This window comes from Pleurodeles waltl, chromosome 5 (assembly GCF_031143425.1).
Source record: "Pleurodeles waltl isolate 20211129_DDA chromosome 5, aPleWal1.hap1.20221129, whole genome shotgun sequence".
Lineage (NCBI taxonomy): Eukaryota > Metazoa > Chordata > Amphibia > Caudata > Salamandridae > Pleurodeles > Pleurodeles waltl.
In genome coordinates, this window is record NC_090444.1 from 437444197 (window position 1) to 437462177 (window position 17981).

Here is a 17981-nt window from a genome sequence, read left to right on the forward strand (position 1 = left end):
CTTCACTTGATCCCTTCATATGTGCAGCAGTTATCCTGGTTGTGCAACCTTGTCACTTCTGACCAAACAAGACCTGCAACTTCTATGTACTGGGTATAATTCTGAAGAGAAATGGAGACCGACTCCTTGTCACTTTGCAAGATGGAGGCTGTGATCTCCAAGTTACTAGAGTGGTTCTACTGCAAGCTTTGTACCATGTAGTCATGGCAATCTGGTGAAGCAGAAGCTATAGAGATGTAGTGTGGAGGGGGGCAGTTAGAAAAGATACGAATTAAAGTACATTTTCCCTGCAAAACCCCAGAATATAAAAAGAGTTGGGCTAGAATGAAAAATAATTAGCCCCTCCAATTCCATATCATGCTGAATTCCTAGCCAAAAAAAATAAGCAGGTTAAGTCTCCATTCACCACATAGGGCCCGATATATATCTTGATGGAGAGAATACTCCGTCACAAACATGACTGATATCCTGTTCCTCTTATTACGATCTACTTAGGATATCATGAGATCGTAATAAGACAGACAGGAAATGCGTCACATTTGTGACAGGGTATTCCCCTCCGCCAAGACCTAAATCAGGCCCTTAGTTTCTTCTTACCCTGAAATGTTAGTCCATACTAACAATCAAAGTGGAAAATGCCCAGGAGAAATGTTAGAAGTGCAGGAAGATGCTGCAGCAGTTAAACTGCAAAGAACAAGGATCTCTGGGATCTTGAGAAACAAGCAGAGTTCAATGAGGGTGAGAACAGGAGGGTAATAGATAGTGGGCCGTTTCCCTTTAGTTCTGCCAGGTTCATAACCAACTAATGGCTTCAGGACTCACCCTTGGATGTGCAATTGTCTATGCTCAGACCAGGGCACACCAAAATGGCGCTTGGCCACTTTTGATCATATGAGAGGGGCTTTAGGAACTAACCGCTGCTCAAGAGTAGAAGATATATGAGCCTTTAAAGTTTACTTAACCCCTGCTCAAGGTGTTACTCTTGATTGCTTTGCTACTTACCTCACTCAAGAGGTATAAACGTGGGAACAGCCCATGTCCTTAAAAAACGAAATCGGACCTGCTCATATCACCAACTTTCTTAACTGCTGCAACTAGTATTTCACCCATTTGGCATACTGTTACTCATCTAGCACTGGCAGTATCCCTGCCTTACGCATGTTGCTGTATGGATATGTTACACCATTTTTTCTATAAACACACGCAGAACCACATCCCCTTCTCTGAGTATGTTAGTGCTACATAGTGATCTTTGTTTTGTCCTATATCTCTCAACATGACTACCTTTATGCTTGCTTAACACTGGTTTCAGCGGTTATGTCTCTGCTTCTGATGGGATTCCTCGTGGTGTATGTACCCTGCCTGCTAAAGTGTGTCTGGGCGAGGCCACTGTCACTTCTGGGATGTAATCTATGTAACGTTCTCCGTGGCAGACTCCAACTATGCTCATGTTATATACGTTATGACTGTCTCAAACGTAGGAAACTAACCAAATCTCAATCGGTATGTGTGAGCATCTGCATCGATTCTTACAGTCTGTTCAACACCCTCACACTTTTTGCACAGTAACGCTTGTGGCACCATGGTTAAAGAACAACTTTGAACCTTGTGTTCCTTACCCAGTACCTCGTGTGCAGGCCAAACGAATTCCAACACCCCATCAACAATGCATTGCAAAAGGGCATCTGGATCCCGATGCAAATTCAAGTGCTTCGTAGACGCATCTGGGGGGTGAGCAGCTATATAAATGTTACAGTACAATAAAATTCAAGATATGTCTAAACACATTAAGGACGTTTACTCACTGCAGCAATCAAAAGCCCACCTCCTTCGCAGTGGGTGAGTACTTGCTAACTGTGCGTACTATAGGTAAAACAGAGAAGCTGTAGCTGAAGAAAACGTGGTGCCCTGCCTCTACAAGGGATCAGCCACAGGCACCCTCACTGCTAGAGTCAGCTTTGACTGCATTTGAATGATGCTAGGTGGGTGGGAGAAAAAGAAGCAGTACATTTTGGTAAAAAGATGTGACTGATTAAATAAGGGAAAACCAAATACATTTATTTGTAAACTGTTAGAAATGGGGTCTTTGGTTGGCAGTCAGGTTACCCACTGTCCAAGCAAGGACCCTCTTTCAGTCAGGGTAAATGAGAATCGCCCTCAGTTAACCCCCGCTCAACCCCTTGGTAGATTCGCATGAGCAGGCAGGCTTAACTTCAGAAGCAATGTGTAGAATATTTGTACCAACACACATATTAACTCTGTGAAAACACTACAAAATGACAACACAGGTTTAGAAAAAGAGGTAATAATTCTCTAAACAAAACAAGACCAAAACGACAAAAATCAAACATACACAAGTCAAGTTATGAATTTTGAAAGAATAAGAGTCGTAAATCCTTTAGAATACCGTGAGAACTTGTTAGCGTACAAAAGTACCTGGGTAGCGTAAAAATCACATTGCACAGACTAGTGTGCGTCGCAAAAGGCCGGAGATGTGTCGATTTCCCACTCTCAAGCGAGACCGTGCGTCGTTCCTCCTCCGGTCGGGTCGGTGTGCGACGTTTTTCCTGTCTCACAAGAGAGCTATACGTCAATCCGAAAAGGCACCTCAGGCCCGGCCAGGCTTTGTGTTGTTTTTCTGCATCCAGCGATGTTGCGTTGAAAATCAGGTTGCATGGTATCACAAAACCGTGCTGCGTGTGGTGTGCATCGTTATCAGCCTCCGGTAGAGGGTGTTGCGCGTCGTTTCTCCAGTCACGTTGCATCGATCTTCCAGCTGCGATGCAGGTGGAGCGTTGATTTCTGTCGCAAAGCCAACGGTGCGTCATTTCTCAGCCACGTCACGGAAGGTGCATCAAAGATTTCCCTGCACGGCGGTCTGTGCGTGGATTTTAAGTCTTGGTCTGCCAGCTTCACCTTTCAAGGGCCCTGGAACTGGATAGAGCACCACTTACGCAGGGCAGGAGTCTCAGCAGAGAGTCCAGGTGCTGGCAGGGGAAGGCTTTGATGGCCCTGAGACTTCAACAGGAGGCAAGCTCAGGACAAGCCCTTGGAGATTCTTCACAAGCAGGAATGCACAACAAAGTCCAGTCTTTGTCCCCTTTCACAGGCAGAAGCAGCAACTGCAGGATAGCTCCACAAAGCACAGCCACAGGCAGGGCGGCACTTCTCCTCAGCTCTTCTCCTTGACAGAGGTTCCTCTTGATTCCAGAAGTGATCTAATTTTCAAGGGTTTGGATGCTCTTCTTATACCCCCTTTCTGCCTCTGAAGTGGGCCTACTTTGTGAGATTTGCCTTGACCAAGCCAGGCCCCAGACACACACACCAGGGGGTTGGAAACTGCACTGTGTGAGAGCAGGCACAGCCCTTTCAGGTGTAAGTGACCACTCCTCCCCACCTTCCTCATAGCTCATCAAGATATGCAGGCTACACCCCAGATCCCTTTGTGTCACTGTCTGGAGAGAGGTGCAAGCATCCCACTTTCAAACTAACTCAGACAGGGAATCCACAAAGAGGCAGAGTCACAGAATGGTTTAAGCAAGAAAATGCCTACTTTCTAAAAGTGGTATTTTCAAACACACAATCTCAAAACCAACTTCACTAAAAGATGTACTTTTAAATTGTGAGTTCAGAGACCCCAAACTCCATTTGTCCATCTACTTCTAAAGCGAACCTGTGCTTTAATAATATTTAAAGGCAGCCCCCATGTTGACCTATGAGAGGGATAGGCAAGGCACAGTGACAACCAGATTTGGCATTATTTCACTGTCAGGACATATAAAACACATTAGTATATGTCCTACCTTAAACATACACTGTACCCTGCCCATGGGGCTACCTAGGGCCCAACATAGGGGTGTCTTACATGTAAGAAAAGGGGAAGGTTTAGGCCTGGCAAGTGGGTACCCTTGCCAAGTCGAATTGGCAGTTGAAAACTGCACACACAGACACTGCAGTGACAGGTCTGAGCCATGTTTACAGGGCTACTAATGTGGGTGGCACAACCAGTGCTGCAGGCCCAGTAGTAGCATTTGATTTACAGGCCCTGGGCACCTCTAGTGCACTATAATATGGACTTACCAGTAAATCGAATATGTCAATCACGGAAAGCCAATTACACATACATTTTACATTGGAGCACTTGCACTTTAGCACAGGATAGCAGTGGTAAAGTGCCCAGAGTAACAAAAACAGCAAAAACAGTCCAGCACACATCAACAACCTGGGAAACAGAGCCAAAAAGTTGGGGGAGACCACGCCAAGGATGCCAAGTCTAACATAAACCATGGACATCATGAAGACCCTTTTTGGCAAACAAGACTTTGACCAGGTTTTATGTCAGCCCTCGATCACTTTCAAACTTGTTTTACATATTTTTGCAGACATGCACATTGTTAAAGCCCACATTAAAAACACAAATAGTTAGCAAAATATTAGCCTAAAATACAACACTGACAAGCAATGCTAGATTTCGTGTGACATAGTTTGATCCATTACATACCACCATCGATATTTTATACCAATTCATGTCATACTACTGCCTGAGATGTCAACATCAAGGAACCGATCTTATACACATAATACAGTCGTGTCCAGCTATAATGCAATTTTGGAGATATGTAACATAGCCCGAGGAAAACTGATGGTGCCATAGTTAGTCCCAGCCTAATACACTGTATGCTGGGACTACACCCCAGACCAAGGAGAGGGTCATCAGATTTAAATGTGTGCCCTCAACTTCGTCGTCAGCCAAGAGGAAGCACCTGAACCCTCTGTCCTACCCCCTGAACTATGGAAAGAAATGCGAGAATGGTCCCTCGCAAAAGACATTCCTGAGTCTAGGGTTAGAACGGACAAACCTACGGTGGACCGGCGTGATTGGTGAGTGATGACGGCTGTACTGATAGACAATGAGGAAGACGATGAGCCCGCAGTGAAATGCAGTGAAAAATGGGATATATGAGACGTGTTTGCTAACAAACATCTGTTGTCCCCATGCTGATTTACTTGTAATACCTACTGCTATGGTGTGCTGCTGCTTGTACATCGATCTTTGCGCCGCTTATTCCACCACCTGAATAATGATGTTTAGCTTTTTATGCAAAATCAATAAAATAGCTTTTAAAAATAAAAAATATTTTAAATGCTTAAAGTATTTTTATTTTTTTCAGCTTGGAAACAGATGCAACACCATTGGCTGCCATCCCAGGCAGAGTCTGAAGGGGACTGCGTGGTGTTAGGTCCCCTTCTCTCTGCCTCCTTTTATGTACGAGAGTGATTCAAATTAACCAATAACCCTCTATCTCCATGACACGGCGCCGATACAAAACAAGTATTGATCAAAATGGAAAGGTCCTTTTTTAACTGCATTAATTCTTACCAGCTCCGGCAGATATTGATTCAGCGTCTGTTTCGTTTGCCTTTTTCTTTGCCACTTCAGCCAGTGCCAATTCACCCTTATCTAGCGCAAGGTAATGGATGTCCTTTGGAAATAAGGCAAAATAAAAGATTAATCTAAAATGAATCTTTAACAAATAACAAAGGATAATTTGAAAGGAAAGAGAGTCTTTTATTGCCCAGATCACAGGCCGCAGTCCGCAATGAGAAAAGTGCCTTTACATTTTAATTTGCCCAGTTTCATTCTTTCCTAATGCAGGCGTTTCATCTTCTGAACACCTCATCTTAGTGGCTGCGATCAATCGCTTTTTTTCAGAAGAGAAATTCATATATCTTTACCTGGAATATATATTTTTTTTCGATGACCCAGCTTCTGAAAAATCTTTGTAGCGCTTGGACACTACAAATTTACACAGAGGAAGAGGGAAGACAGAGGACACATTTTGTATGATAATAGGTGTGATTGAAAACCGCTCTTGCTGAGGAGGAAGTTGGACAACATCCTGTTTCTGCTGCTAAAGAAGAATATTACTGATTGGTATACCAATGAACCAGGCTAGACTTTGAAGCAAGTCACATTTGGACGACCATGTTACTCTAGTGACCATCTTACTCTAGGGCCAATAAGTATATTATCTCCTGTCCTGAACCTTTCATGTTCAAACCATTGGTCAGTTCAGGTGTGTTAGTCTAGATAGTTCAATGGAAGTAAAACAAGACTAGAGCACCAAGAATGCATTAGTATATATCATCAAGAATGCATTAGTCTATCAGCCAAAAGTCCAGGACTGAAAGTAGTGTTCGTAATTGTCTGTACAGAGGTGGTCACCCTAACATCACATACATATCACAGAGCTTCCACTATGAGGAATTGTTCAGAAGGTAGCAGAAGCCATTAGGGATACAAGCAAGAGCCCTTCAAAGTTTGATCAATACATACCACATGATCAAAAATCTAAAAATATACAGATAGAAAAGATCACTTTTCAAATATATGTGCCATACAGAGCATTTGGCATTTGGTACAGATGTACAAGTAGCAACAAACCAACATTTTCAAAGCCAATACGTCTGCCCTTGGCCAGTTGAAATTTATTTTTAAAATGTATTGCAAGCATGTGCACAATGGTAATAAGAAAAGCAACATGTCACCACCTAAATGTGGCAGCCATCTCCTTGTAATAACATTTTAAATTAAAAAAATCTTAATCATAGTATATTGTTTTAATTAGATCACTATTTCACGGGAAACATTCCTATTGGTGCATGTAAAACTACTATTTTAACTTGAAGACATGTAAGCCCCCAACACACAAGGATGACTCAAAAGTAAACAAGAATTGGCAGTGCTAATAGGTCAAGCTTTAAAGTGCTGCATACTAACCAGGGGCGGCTCCTCCATATGGGCGGAGGAGCGTCGCCCCCCGCAGCAGCAGAAGCTGCAAACCTTTCACCAAGAAGGGATAATAAAATATGTTTATTATCCCTTCGTGGTGGAAGGGGCGGGGCCAGGGGGTGATGAGCACCGAGGGCAGTGCACTGTGCACTCCCCTTAGAGCGCATGTGTGTTTAGCCGGCCACCTCGGGCCGGCCAAACACACATGCGCTGTAGGCTCTCTCCAGCCCAGCAATGGTTGCTGGGCTGGAGAGAGCCTGCACAGGCTCCCAGTCTGCCTGGGAGCGCCCAGCCAGGCGCTCCCAGCCAATCCTGACGCTGCTCTGAGCAGCATCAGGATTGGCCACAGGGCAGGCTGGGAGCCTGTGCCTGAGGTAGGAGACAGAGGAGAGGAGTGGCGCGCGAGGAGCAGGTAAGGTTTTTATATATTTTTTTAATTACTTTTAAGACCCGCTCCTGTGTACTCCCGCACCCCCTCCTCATTAGGGAAGCGAGCCGCGACTGTACTACACCCACACATACAAACGACTCTCCAAGCACTCACACAGGCGCACTGCTCACCATGAACTCAAATGGGCATTCCTCTCACCCCACACTCACACAGGCATAAGGCTTAGCCTGCACTCAGGCACTCTTCTCATCCATAACCTGACACACTCATCACCCTGCACTCACATAGCCCCACGCTCACTGTAAAGAAAGGTATATTCTCACCTTGCACTCCTACTAGCGAGAGTGAAAGAGATGTAATAAGCATTTCTGCAGCACATTTGAGGATGTAAGCATGCGAATAAACAACACATGCTAGCTTGCTGGGATTTATTTCCAGGTCTGATACTTAAGTATTATCAAGGTTATGTTGCTAAAAGGTCTGCACACACCACAATGAGAAAAGCTACAATAAACAGACCAGCAGTATCTTCCGAGGAGAAATAAAAGCTATATTTGGCAACATCTGGACGTATGTCACTGGATCTTACTGCATCCCCAATGGCAAACGTTTTACAGTTTCTATAGGCCAAAGAGTAGTAAAGGGGTAATACACCCAAACATGTACTGCTCCCTCTCAAAACGCAATGCGACCTCTGCTAGCAATGCCAGTTGTCCTCTCTTTTAAAGAAAAATAGCACAGTTAAATGGATCTGCAATATACCTAATTTCAGGTTCCCGCAAGGACACTGAAACGTACTAAGTCATCATCTAAGGGATTCTTATGAAATACATCAGTCCAATTTTGGGGAAGGTGAAGGAGAAACAGAAGAAATTTGGGGAGCTGAACACTGGAGAAGTGCATTAAATATTTGACATTGAACTATTAACCATTTATGAGCTGAACTCAAACAGTCTTAAAAAAAATATCAAGATATATTCACTAATTTGATCTTGGTGCAGTGGAGGATCAATTATAAAGTATTTTACAGCCATCAAGCCACCCCACACAGAATAAAAGTGTCAGCATTGTGTAACTGAATGCTGTTGGACTTGGCCCTCTCTGAAGGGTCGTCCACAAACTTTCTGTGCTCACCCTCCTGTTTTCTGAAACCATTGTTGTTGGTTTTTAGGACCCTGTGCTCTTTACCACCGTTAACCAGTGCTAAAGTCCTTTAAACATGGTAACATTGGCTTACATCCATTTGGCACATTAAGTTTACTTGTAAGTCCCTCATAAAGTGGTCCTACATATAAATAGGGCCTGTAAATTAAATGCTACCAGTGGACCTACTGCACTGATTGTGCCACCTACTTAACTAGTCTTTTCAACATGTCCAAGGCCTGCCATTGCAGCATGTGTGTTCAGTATAAACTGCTATTTCCTCCTGGCAAAATACATCTTTTGACAGGCCTAAACCTTCCCAAAGTTAGGCCCTAAACACCGATAAGGCAGGGTGCAGTGCATTTACAAAGCTGGACATGTACTTTTAACTTTTACATGCACAATGGTAGTGAAAAACTCAAATTTGTTTTTCACTACTGCAGAGCCTGCCTCTCCCACAGGATAACATTGGTTACCTTGTTACATTTTAATAAGTGATAGCATTCAATTGGAAGCAGGAAGGAAAGTCGTCTGGTCTCTAACGACTTGTAATTCAAAACCCCCTTTAATGGTGAAGTGGGATTTAAAGTCAAAATTGTGAAAATGTTGCTCTTAGAAAGTTGGCATTTTTCTTGTCCTAACAATTTGATGCCTGCAGCTTGTGTTACATGACTAGGTGTAGCTGGCAGTTAGTCTTTGTGTATTACTCCCAGACAGTGAGACAAGAGGGAATAAGTGTTGAAAGGATGGGCCACCTCTGACTTGACTTGACAAGGGGCAAGGGGATGGAGTTGTCACCTACCACACTCGATATCACGAAGACTCTGCCTTGGCGCTCTCACAAAGGGCTTCACACTACTGTTTTCTGCCCCCAGACAAGCTGGGGTTAGGGTAGGGAGTTCTTATGCCATGGCGAAGGAAGAGAGGTCTTAGTAAAGTACGTCGTGCGTTCAACAGTACTGGGCAGCCGCATAGTAGATGGATGAATGTCTCTGTTTTATAGCCGCAGAGCCTGAAACAGTTTATGAGTTGGTGAGGGAGCGCCATTTTGGATTCAGTTCCTTTATTTTTAGGCCGAGCAGTCTAGCAAAAGTGATCTGTGTCACACAGGCCTTCCTTATTTTGCAAGCTAGATAGGGCTGAGGTGCCAGATACTGTGTATCATTTTTATAGGATGCCGCCACTGCTCATTGCACTGGAGTATTGCTCAATTTTTCCAGGTCACATGCACAGGTAAGTGCTCTTATCTGCCTTTTCAAGACCGCCTTGATGAATATTTGTGACCGTGCCAGTTTTATCAATTCTGCTTGATAGCTTTGTAGGCTAGCTAGTGCTGTAGTTAAGTATTTTTTCTACAATAAAGAGTTAAGCGCTAAAATATGAATATTAAGAAGAAAGCTGACTCGAAGAATTAAGGTCTGAACCAGTTCATAATATTTGGTTCTGCCATAAATTATTTGTATACATCTGGACTCCATGAAACACAACCCATAAAGATGTTAAGGAAAGTATCTCTATATAGATTAATGTGGATGTTGTGTACTGGCCCTTTTTGAGGTTTGAATGAAATACTTTGGGGAGCATAAAATTCAGTCCTGAAGAAGGTGGTGAGAAAAGTTTGGAAGCCATCCGAAACTCGTCAACGCTTTACTTTTACTGGATCCAAAGAAGGAGGACTCTATCGAATAAAGAATATTGATAACTATCGATAGGTCGACTCCTATCAATATTGGGACAGTGCTATTTTATAGACGATTGTATATGTCTTTTGTCTGTTTCCCCTTTATGTGATTGCACTCAATGTCAATTTTACAATTTTGATGTTTTAATATTTATATGTTTGTTTTGTCATTGTACGATTTGAGAATTTGCTTGGAATTCTATTAAATATTTAATTTTGATTTGTTGGAATTTTTAGCTGATTAACAGAGATTTATCGTTGGTGTGAGTGAGGTGTGATTGGATTAGCTTGCCCGGTGGGGATTGTTCTATATACTTACTGTTTTACAGTACCCTATTCCCCCCGGTATTCTGTTTACAGGAGGGTCCCCTCTCTATATTTTTCTTTTTAAGTATTGTAACGAGGGATTTGTCTTTATTTCAAAAGTGTGGCCAACAGCTGATTTCAGAGTATTAAATGGTGCCATGATTATTTTGTGGTAGCACTTCAAGAAAACCTCCCATATGTGCCCAATTATGACCTTCCAGGCAAAATTCTAACCCTATCAGGTTGCCCCTTAAATATTGTGGAAGCTTGAACACTCTTTTATGGAGATTTTCACTTGGAGCTTTTCTGTCAGCATGGTGAGCTGGCCTGGATAGGCCTCGTGCCCGTAATTTAATACTGGAAGAAAATAACCATTAAGAACTTGGAGAATTAGTTTGGCATTCTGGCTTTCCATGAAGTTGTTTAGCTGGCATATTATTATAGTTATAATGAAGTCGACTTTTGCCTTTAGATGGTGAAGGTGAACTTTGGGCTTTCCCTTTGCCGATAACCAGATGCCCAGGTAGCTGTAGGTATCTGTGCTGCTGATGAGGAGTGGCCCCTTTTTCCAGTGGGAGTGCCTAATGGCCCACCAAAAATTATTACTTTAGTTTTGGAGGGATTCGCCGTCATTTTGTTTGCAATACTATAAGCTATGCAGAGCAGTAAGCGCTTTTTGTAGGCAAACTTTTTAATGGTCCAACAAGACGATGTCATCTGCATATTGCAGGAGAGTAAGTCTGAGGTTCCCAATTTGTGGTGGGATCAGGTTTGCTTATTTTAATGCCTGTGACATGTCTGCTGTGTAAAGGCTGAATAGAAGGGGCGCCAGCACACACCCTTGTTTTAACTCAGTGGTAGGGATCTGCTTGCTAATAGCAGAACTCGACAGCTTTACTCTTACCAGGTTGATGTGTAAAGTAGAATTATTGCCCTTAATAACTTGCTTGGAACTCCCCAATATTGGAGCTTTCTCCATAGCAGGTTCCGATCCACCGCATCAAATGCTGCAGAATAGTTTACAAGCAAGCAAATAGTGGAGGGGTCATTTTAGTGGTTGCCTCGTGTACCAGAAAAGAGAGAGCCACTACATTATCTACGGCCGTAGATTTTGCCCTGAAGCCAGTTTGGCAGAGGGGTACTACCCCAGTGTCCTCTAATCAGTTTTGAAATTCATCCAGGAGAACTAAGGCAAAAACTTTTGCTTCAATATCTACTAGGGCAATTATATGGTAGTTGGCTTGGTCGTGCCGATCCCCCTTTTAATAAATCGGATGCAGTATGGAGCCTCTCCAGCCTGTGGGTATTTCCTCTGATTCTAGGCAAGAGCAAGAACAATAGAGTGCCGAAAGAACCGGGGACCAAAGCTCTTTGCCCTCTTTGAAGATTTGTGTGTGGATGCCATTTGGACCGGGGGCCCCTGATGTTCTCATGCTCTGCAAGATGCTTTGTAAATCTCTTTTTATTTGCTTCTGGCACCTCTCCCATATGCCCCAATACACAATCCCATCAAAAATACAAGTTTGTGTTTTTGCAGCAAAGTGCACTACTTCTGATGCTTGGAAACATCACTTTGTCTAAAACTTTGGTCAATGTTTTTGATACAGCATTTAAATTGTGGATGACAGTCTTCGTAATCTACCGATTTCTGGAATTGACCATTCACAAACATGTTACTCCTTTTATATATTTACACGTTTTTATAGTGCATACTTGACCAAAGAGGGTCAAAGCATTTTACGATAATTACTAGCAACATTAGAACAATAAATGTTCAAGAGGAATTCTTAACAAGTATACCATAAAGGAGCAGGTCCTTGTGCCATTTCCCCCTTGGTCCTCTAACAGGTCTCCCCCTGCTGTTGCTGATTTGTGTCCCTCCTCAGATCACTGTCTTACTGGTTGTCCCACTTGTTACTGCGTTTTTTTGTGGCAGTATAGCCCTAATTTCTTGTCTAGTTTAGTTGGTCACTTTACTCTGCTGTTGCACTTGTTTTTGTATTATGTCAGCTTGGCCATTTCCTTTTTCTGTACCAGATTAGCCATCTGCATATTTCCCCCATATTTCTTGTTCACTGCAGTACCTGCTTCTTGTCGTTTTGGTCAGTCCCGCCACCCAGTGCCGCTCCCTTCCACAGGACCTACCTAATGGGGGCTGCAGCTTGGCCACAGCACTGGCGCACCGCCAGCACGCTAAAGGCAAGCCCATCCGCACTTATCTGCATCTGGACCGTGCCCAGCGCCAGGAAACCTGGCCCTCCAACCACCCACCGATACACCACCGCTGAACACCCGCCCTGGCACCTGCACATCACAGCGAAAAATGCTGCATCTCCTCTCCACGATTAACAGAAGGACCCTTCTCCTGTCATTGCCGTCATTTCAAATGCAACGCTGGACCTCACGCTTACACAGGAACTCAGCCACCCAAGAACAGCTCCAGTGCATTCTGCTCAGCACTTGGTTCCCTTTGCAAACACACCACAGAAATCTGGGATATCATCACCACTACTACCACCCACCCGACGTGATCTTCATTACCGAGACCTGGTTCAACCCCTTTTCAACCCGCAACATTGCCACCGCAACACTTAACAGCTATAAGATGATACACCAAGACCGCACCAAAAAACACGGAGGAGACATCACCATCATCCACAAAGAAACCCTCCAATGCACTACCACTGAAAACAACACCACACATTTCATAGAACACTTCAACGTCAAACTACAAACCAACACCAAGACCAAGACAACCATTAGAGGAACCCTTGCCTACTGACACCCTGGTCCCCATCCCGGCTTCTGCAACACCATCTCCAAATTCATCACCCCTCTAGCCATCTAAGCACTATATATTCCTGGGCGACCTCAACTTCCACCTCGACAAGCATGAGCCACATCCACCTCACCCAGCTGGTCACTTGCCCCACACACTACGCAGGAGACACATTGGACCCCATCTTCACAGCCAGCGACTGAGTCAAGTTCATCCAGGTCACTGAGCTCACCTGGACCGATCACGGCATTGTGCACTTCACCATCACGGATTTCCCGGGTGCCACCACCAAGTCCTGAGCTCCCAACACCACAGATGGAACAATGTTGGAGACCCAGTGGACGGCCACCCTCAGCATCACTTGGCCCGACACCTCAAGCAGCCTGGAGCAGGCCGTCCAGAACTTCTCCACCAGGATCTCTAACTGCGCTGACAAAGGAGCCCCAATGAAGAGGGTGAACCCCAGCAGATCCACCAAACACGTCAGCTGGTATCCACCAGAACTTCGGCCCATCAAACACAAAAGTAAAAAACTAGAAAATGATGGCTGTCCAACAGGAATCCCACAGACCTCGCTGCTTTCAAATCAGCCCTCAGAAAATACCACCAATGCCCCAAAGAAGCTAAGAGAGATGTCCTGACAGACCCCTGCCCCATCATGCCTTCAACCTCGGACACAAAGAAATCAGCAGTGCACTCAGCACCATCCTCAACGTATTTATCACCACAGCCTCCTTCCCTGACGTATGGAAACACACACAGGTCAGACTGCTTCAGAAGAAATCCTCCGCCGACCCCAGCGAACTAAAAAATTACCAACCCATCTCTCTGGTCCCGTTCCCTGCCAAAGTCCTTCAGAATGCCATTAACCACCAGCTCACCGAACAACTACAAGAAAATAACCTCATCGATGCCTCCCAAGCTGGCTTCTGCACCAACCACAGCACCTAGACTGCCCTGTTCGCTGCAACCGATCATATCAGAACCCTTCTTGACTGAGGTGAAACAGCAGCCCTGATCCTCTTCGACCTCTCGGTGGCGTTCAGCACTGTGTCCCACTACACCCTCATCAGAAGACTCCACCACATCGGCGTCCAGGGAGATGTCCTCAAATGGATCGCATCATTCCTCATAGGACCCACCCAGAGAGTCTGCCTGCCGTCCTTCACCTTCAAACTCAACAGCATCATCTGTGGCATCCTCCAAAGAGCGTTGTCAGCCCCACCATGTTCAACATCTACATGACACCACTGGCAGACATCATTCGATCCTATGCACTCAAAATCATCTACTAGGCAGACCAAACCCAACTCATCCTCTCACTCACAGAAGACCCCACCACAATCAGAACAAACTTCCAAAACATCATTATGAGCGATGCCAGCTAGATGAGGACCCACTGGCAAAAGTTCAACACGGACAAGAACATTTCACCGTAGGACAACACCTGGTGGCCCCCTCAACTCAGACCTACACCCGCCCCCACGGACCATGCTTGCAACCTCAGCATCATCCTGGACAGCAAACTCACTATTGAACACCAGGTTAACACAATCTCCTCCACCTGCTTCCACATCCTCTGCATTCTTCAAAGATCTTTAGATGGATCCCCATCAACAACAGGAAAACAGTCACACAAGCCCTCACCACCAGCCACCTGGACTATGGAAACGCACTCTACCCCAGTACCACAAGAGACTTCAAACCATACAGAATGCAGCTGCCAGACTCATCCTCAGCCTCCCCAAATGGAACAACATCTCCCCCAACCTCAGGAACTTCCACTGGGTCCCCATCCAGAAGAGATGCTAGTTCAAGATGCTGATCCACGCCTACAAATGCCTCCACGATCAGGGTCCAGCCTACATTAACCACCGCCTGAACTTTCACCAGCCTGCCAGACACCTATGCTCTGCCTCCCTTGCCTTCACTCATGTTCTCTGAATCCATAGAAGCCACAGCGGAGGTCGTTCCTTCTCCTACCTCGCCAAGTCCTGGAACTACCTCCCCTTCCACCTACTAAAAGAACCCTCACTGACTGACTTCAGAAAGGTACTCAAGACCTGGCTCTTCAACTAAAGACCTAAAGACCTTCAGCACCTCAGCACCCGTATACCCCCAATGGTGATAAGCCAAGCTTTATAAATAATGTTTGATTGATAAATCAATTACAACCAGATGGAAGCAAATATGTATCTAAATAGTTATAAAGACCAAAAGTAGTTAATTAAGTAGGTTTATTCAGATCATTAAGTTATTTTTGAAATCCTCAACTGAGGGGTTTCTGTTTATCTCCAGAAAGGATTGACTCCAAATTCTGGGGGAAGGTTCTTTTTTTCTTGAACCTAGACAGTTCTAGAAGTAAGGATCTAGCTCTATGCAGAGAGTGGCTACCAACAGATGGAGCACATTTTTGAGTCATCATGTTTTTGAGAGACCACAATGCAAGGCTTTGTGTGCATGCAGGCCACTTTGAAAATGTCAGATTTCACAGGGTCCTGTCTTGTGTAACTTTTTTAGGTTGTTTTTCAATGAGGAAACTAGATTAGGACTGTTCCTTTTATCCTCACTCTCTCTTGAGAATGTTTAATAGAACGTTATGATTGATCATGCTGAACTCTGCAGTTACTTTGAGGAGTATGAGTAGGCAGGAGAGACTTGTCAAGGCTGCACAGAGGTTCCTACATTACTTGTAGAATAGTTATTTCTGTGCGCTGAAGCCAAACTGAAAGTTGTCTAGTGGGTTATGATTCTCAATGTATTGCTTTAGTTGAGTTGAGATGTAGCTTTTCTAGAAATTTCGCTAGGAACCTGGAGATTAGTTACTGGGCAGAAACCATTCGGGTCCTCTGGTTCAATTTCAATATTCAAGGGTGATCCCTGCCCTGTTTTCAGACAGTTCAACTCCCTGCTAGCCCACAGCATAGTAAAACCCTACTCAAGCAGCAACCATAATCCTTGTCAGGGGAAGGCATAAGCAAACCCCAAATTAACCTGTGCTCAACACTCTGGTGGATTAGCACAGAGCAGTCAGGCTTACTTAGAACCAATGTTTAAAGTATTTATACAGCCTTTCAAAGGGGGGGGGACATGTCGGCCCTGAAGAGCTGTGGGCTTGTGATGTGAGAACCTACGTTGTCATTGAGGCTGCCGTCGATAAGAGATCGGTTATGTGAGGACCTTCGTCAAAGAAGCTTTGCACAGAGGCGGTTCCTATGTGGGCTGTGAAGTCGACTTGGAGTCCTTGCTGAGCCACACAGCAGAGATGATGCACCAGATCTGCTCAAGGTTGTGCCGCAAAGCAGAGGAGATGCGCATGTTCTGCAGAACCCACAGATGGGCTGGCAAAAGCACGCAGAGTCCAGGTGCTGGGCTTAAGGTTGTTGGAGACTTCTGTCTGCGAGGCTCTAGTCAGAAGGCCAGCCAACTAGCCCTTGTTGTTACTCTGGGGACCTGGGTTCAACAGATGCAGGTCCAGTCCTTATTAACCAGGCCAGAGGGCAGGAGGTCAACACAGCAGTCCTTCTTCCTGGCTCAGTACCCACAGGTCCAGAAGTGTACTGAAGAGTAGGTGTCTGGGGTCCAATATTTATACCTGGGCCTTCCTTTGAAGAGGGAGAAGGTTCTAGAAGTTTCTGTTTGAATTCTAAAGGCATCCTGCCTTCCCTGTCCTGGCTCCCAACTAACTACAGGGGATATGCAGCCCTTGGTGTGGAGATAGGACACAGCCTACTCAAGTGTAAGTAGGGCTGTGCCCAGCTCTGCCCTCCGATCCTGACAGTGATGGTACACCTAAGCTCTATATGGTGTGTGGCTTTTCTAAGAGGATTACATAAACACCACCTGGCAGCTATACCCAGTCATTTGACCCAGAGACAGGCTGCAGGCACTAAATGTCTAAGGCAGAAAAAAGCCAACTTTCTAAACGTGGCATTTTCAAAATGGTAATTTAAAATCCGACTTCACCTTGAGATAGGAATTTTCATTACAATTCCAAAGACACCAAACATGAACTGCTTACCTGCTCCCATTTGGAAATTATCATTTATTAGATGTAATAAGGTAACACAAATGCTAGCCTATGGGAGGAGTAGGCCTTGCAGTAGTGAAAACAAACTTAAGAGTTATTCACTTCATTACCAGGACTGTAAAACTGTAAATGTAAAAAATGTAAAACTTAAAAGTACAAGTCCAACTTTTTATCTACATAGCACCCTGCCATCTGAGCTGTCCAAGGCCTACCCTACGAGTGACTTACATTCATTAAAAAGGAAGAATTAGGCCTGGCAAATGGGTTGTTTTGCACGGTTGAACTGACAGTTTAAAACTGCACACACAGGTTATAGTGGCAAACGTGAGGCATGTTTAAAGTTCTACTTAAGTAGGTGGACTAATCAGTGCTGCAGGCCCACTAGTAGCATTAAATTTACAGGCCCTAGCCACAGGTAGTGCCACTTTACTAGGGACTTACAAGTAAATTGAATATGCCAATTCTGCCATGTTTTAAGGAGAGTGAACAAGCTCTTTAGTACTGGTTAGAAGTGGTAAAGTGCACAGACCCCTAAAGCCAGCAACAGAGGAGGATTGAAGATAAAAAGTGATGGAAAAAAACAAGTCAAGGGTTGCAGATCTAACACATGTCCTCGCAGCTGAAAATGCAGAGAACTACCCAACCCCTTGGCAGTTATCATCTCTAAGGCAGGAAAATCTAGAGAGGCCATCAGCATTGGTGTGGTCTGTTCCAAGTCTGTGTTGCACCGTAAAGTCCATTCCCTGTAGGGAGACGGACCACCTCAACAGTTTGGGATTCTCACCCCTCATCTGTATTAGCCATCTGAGGAGAATCCGGTCTGTCAGAACCCAGAAGTGAGCACCAAACAGTGTGGTC

At 44.7% G+C, this 17981-nt stretch overlaps 1 protein-coding gene across 7 annotated transcripts in view; it reads right to left on the bottom strand.

Moving 5' to 3' along the window:
- Nucleotides 1-17981, bottom strand: part of WDPCP (WD repeat containing planar cell polarity effector) — a 2103513-nt gene that overhangs the window by 533241 nt on the left and 1552291 nt on the right. For all 7 annotated transcript variants that reach the window (XM_069234220.1, XM_069234221.1, XM_069234222.1 and 4 more), the window contains one exon: nt 5381-5483. In XM_069234220.1, coding sequence (XP_069090321.1) covers nt 5381-5483 — 103 coding nt within the window. The remainder of the gene's footprint in view (nt 1-5380; nt 5484-17981) is intronic.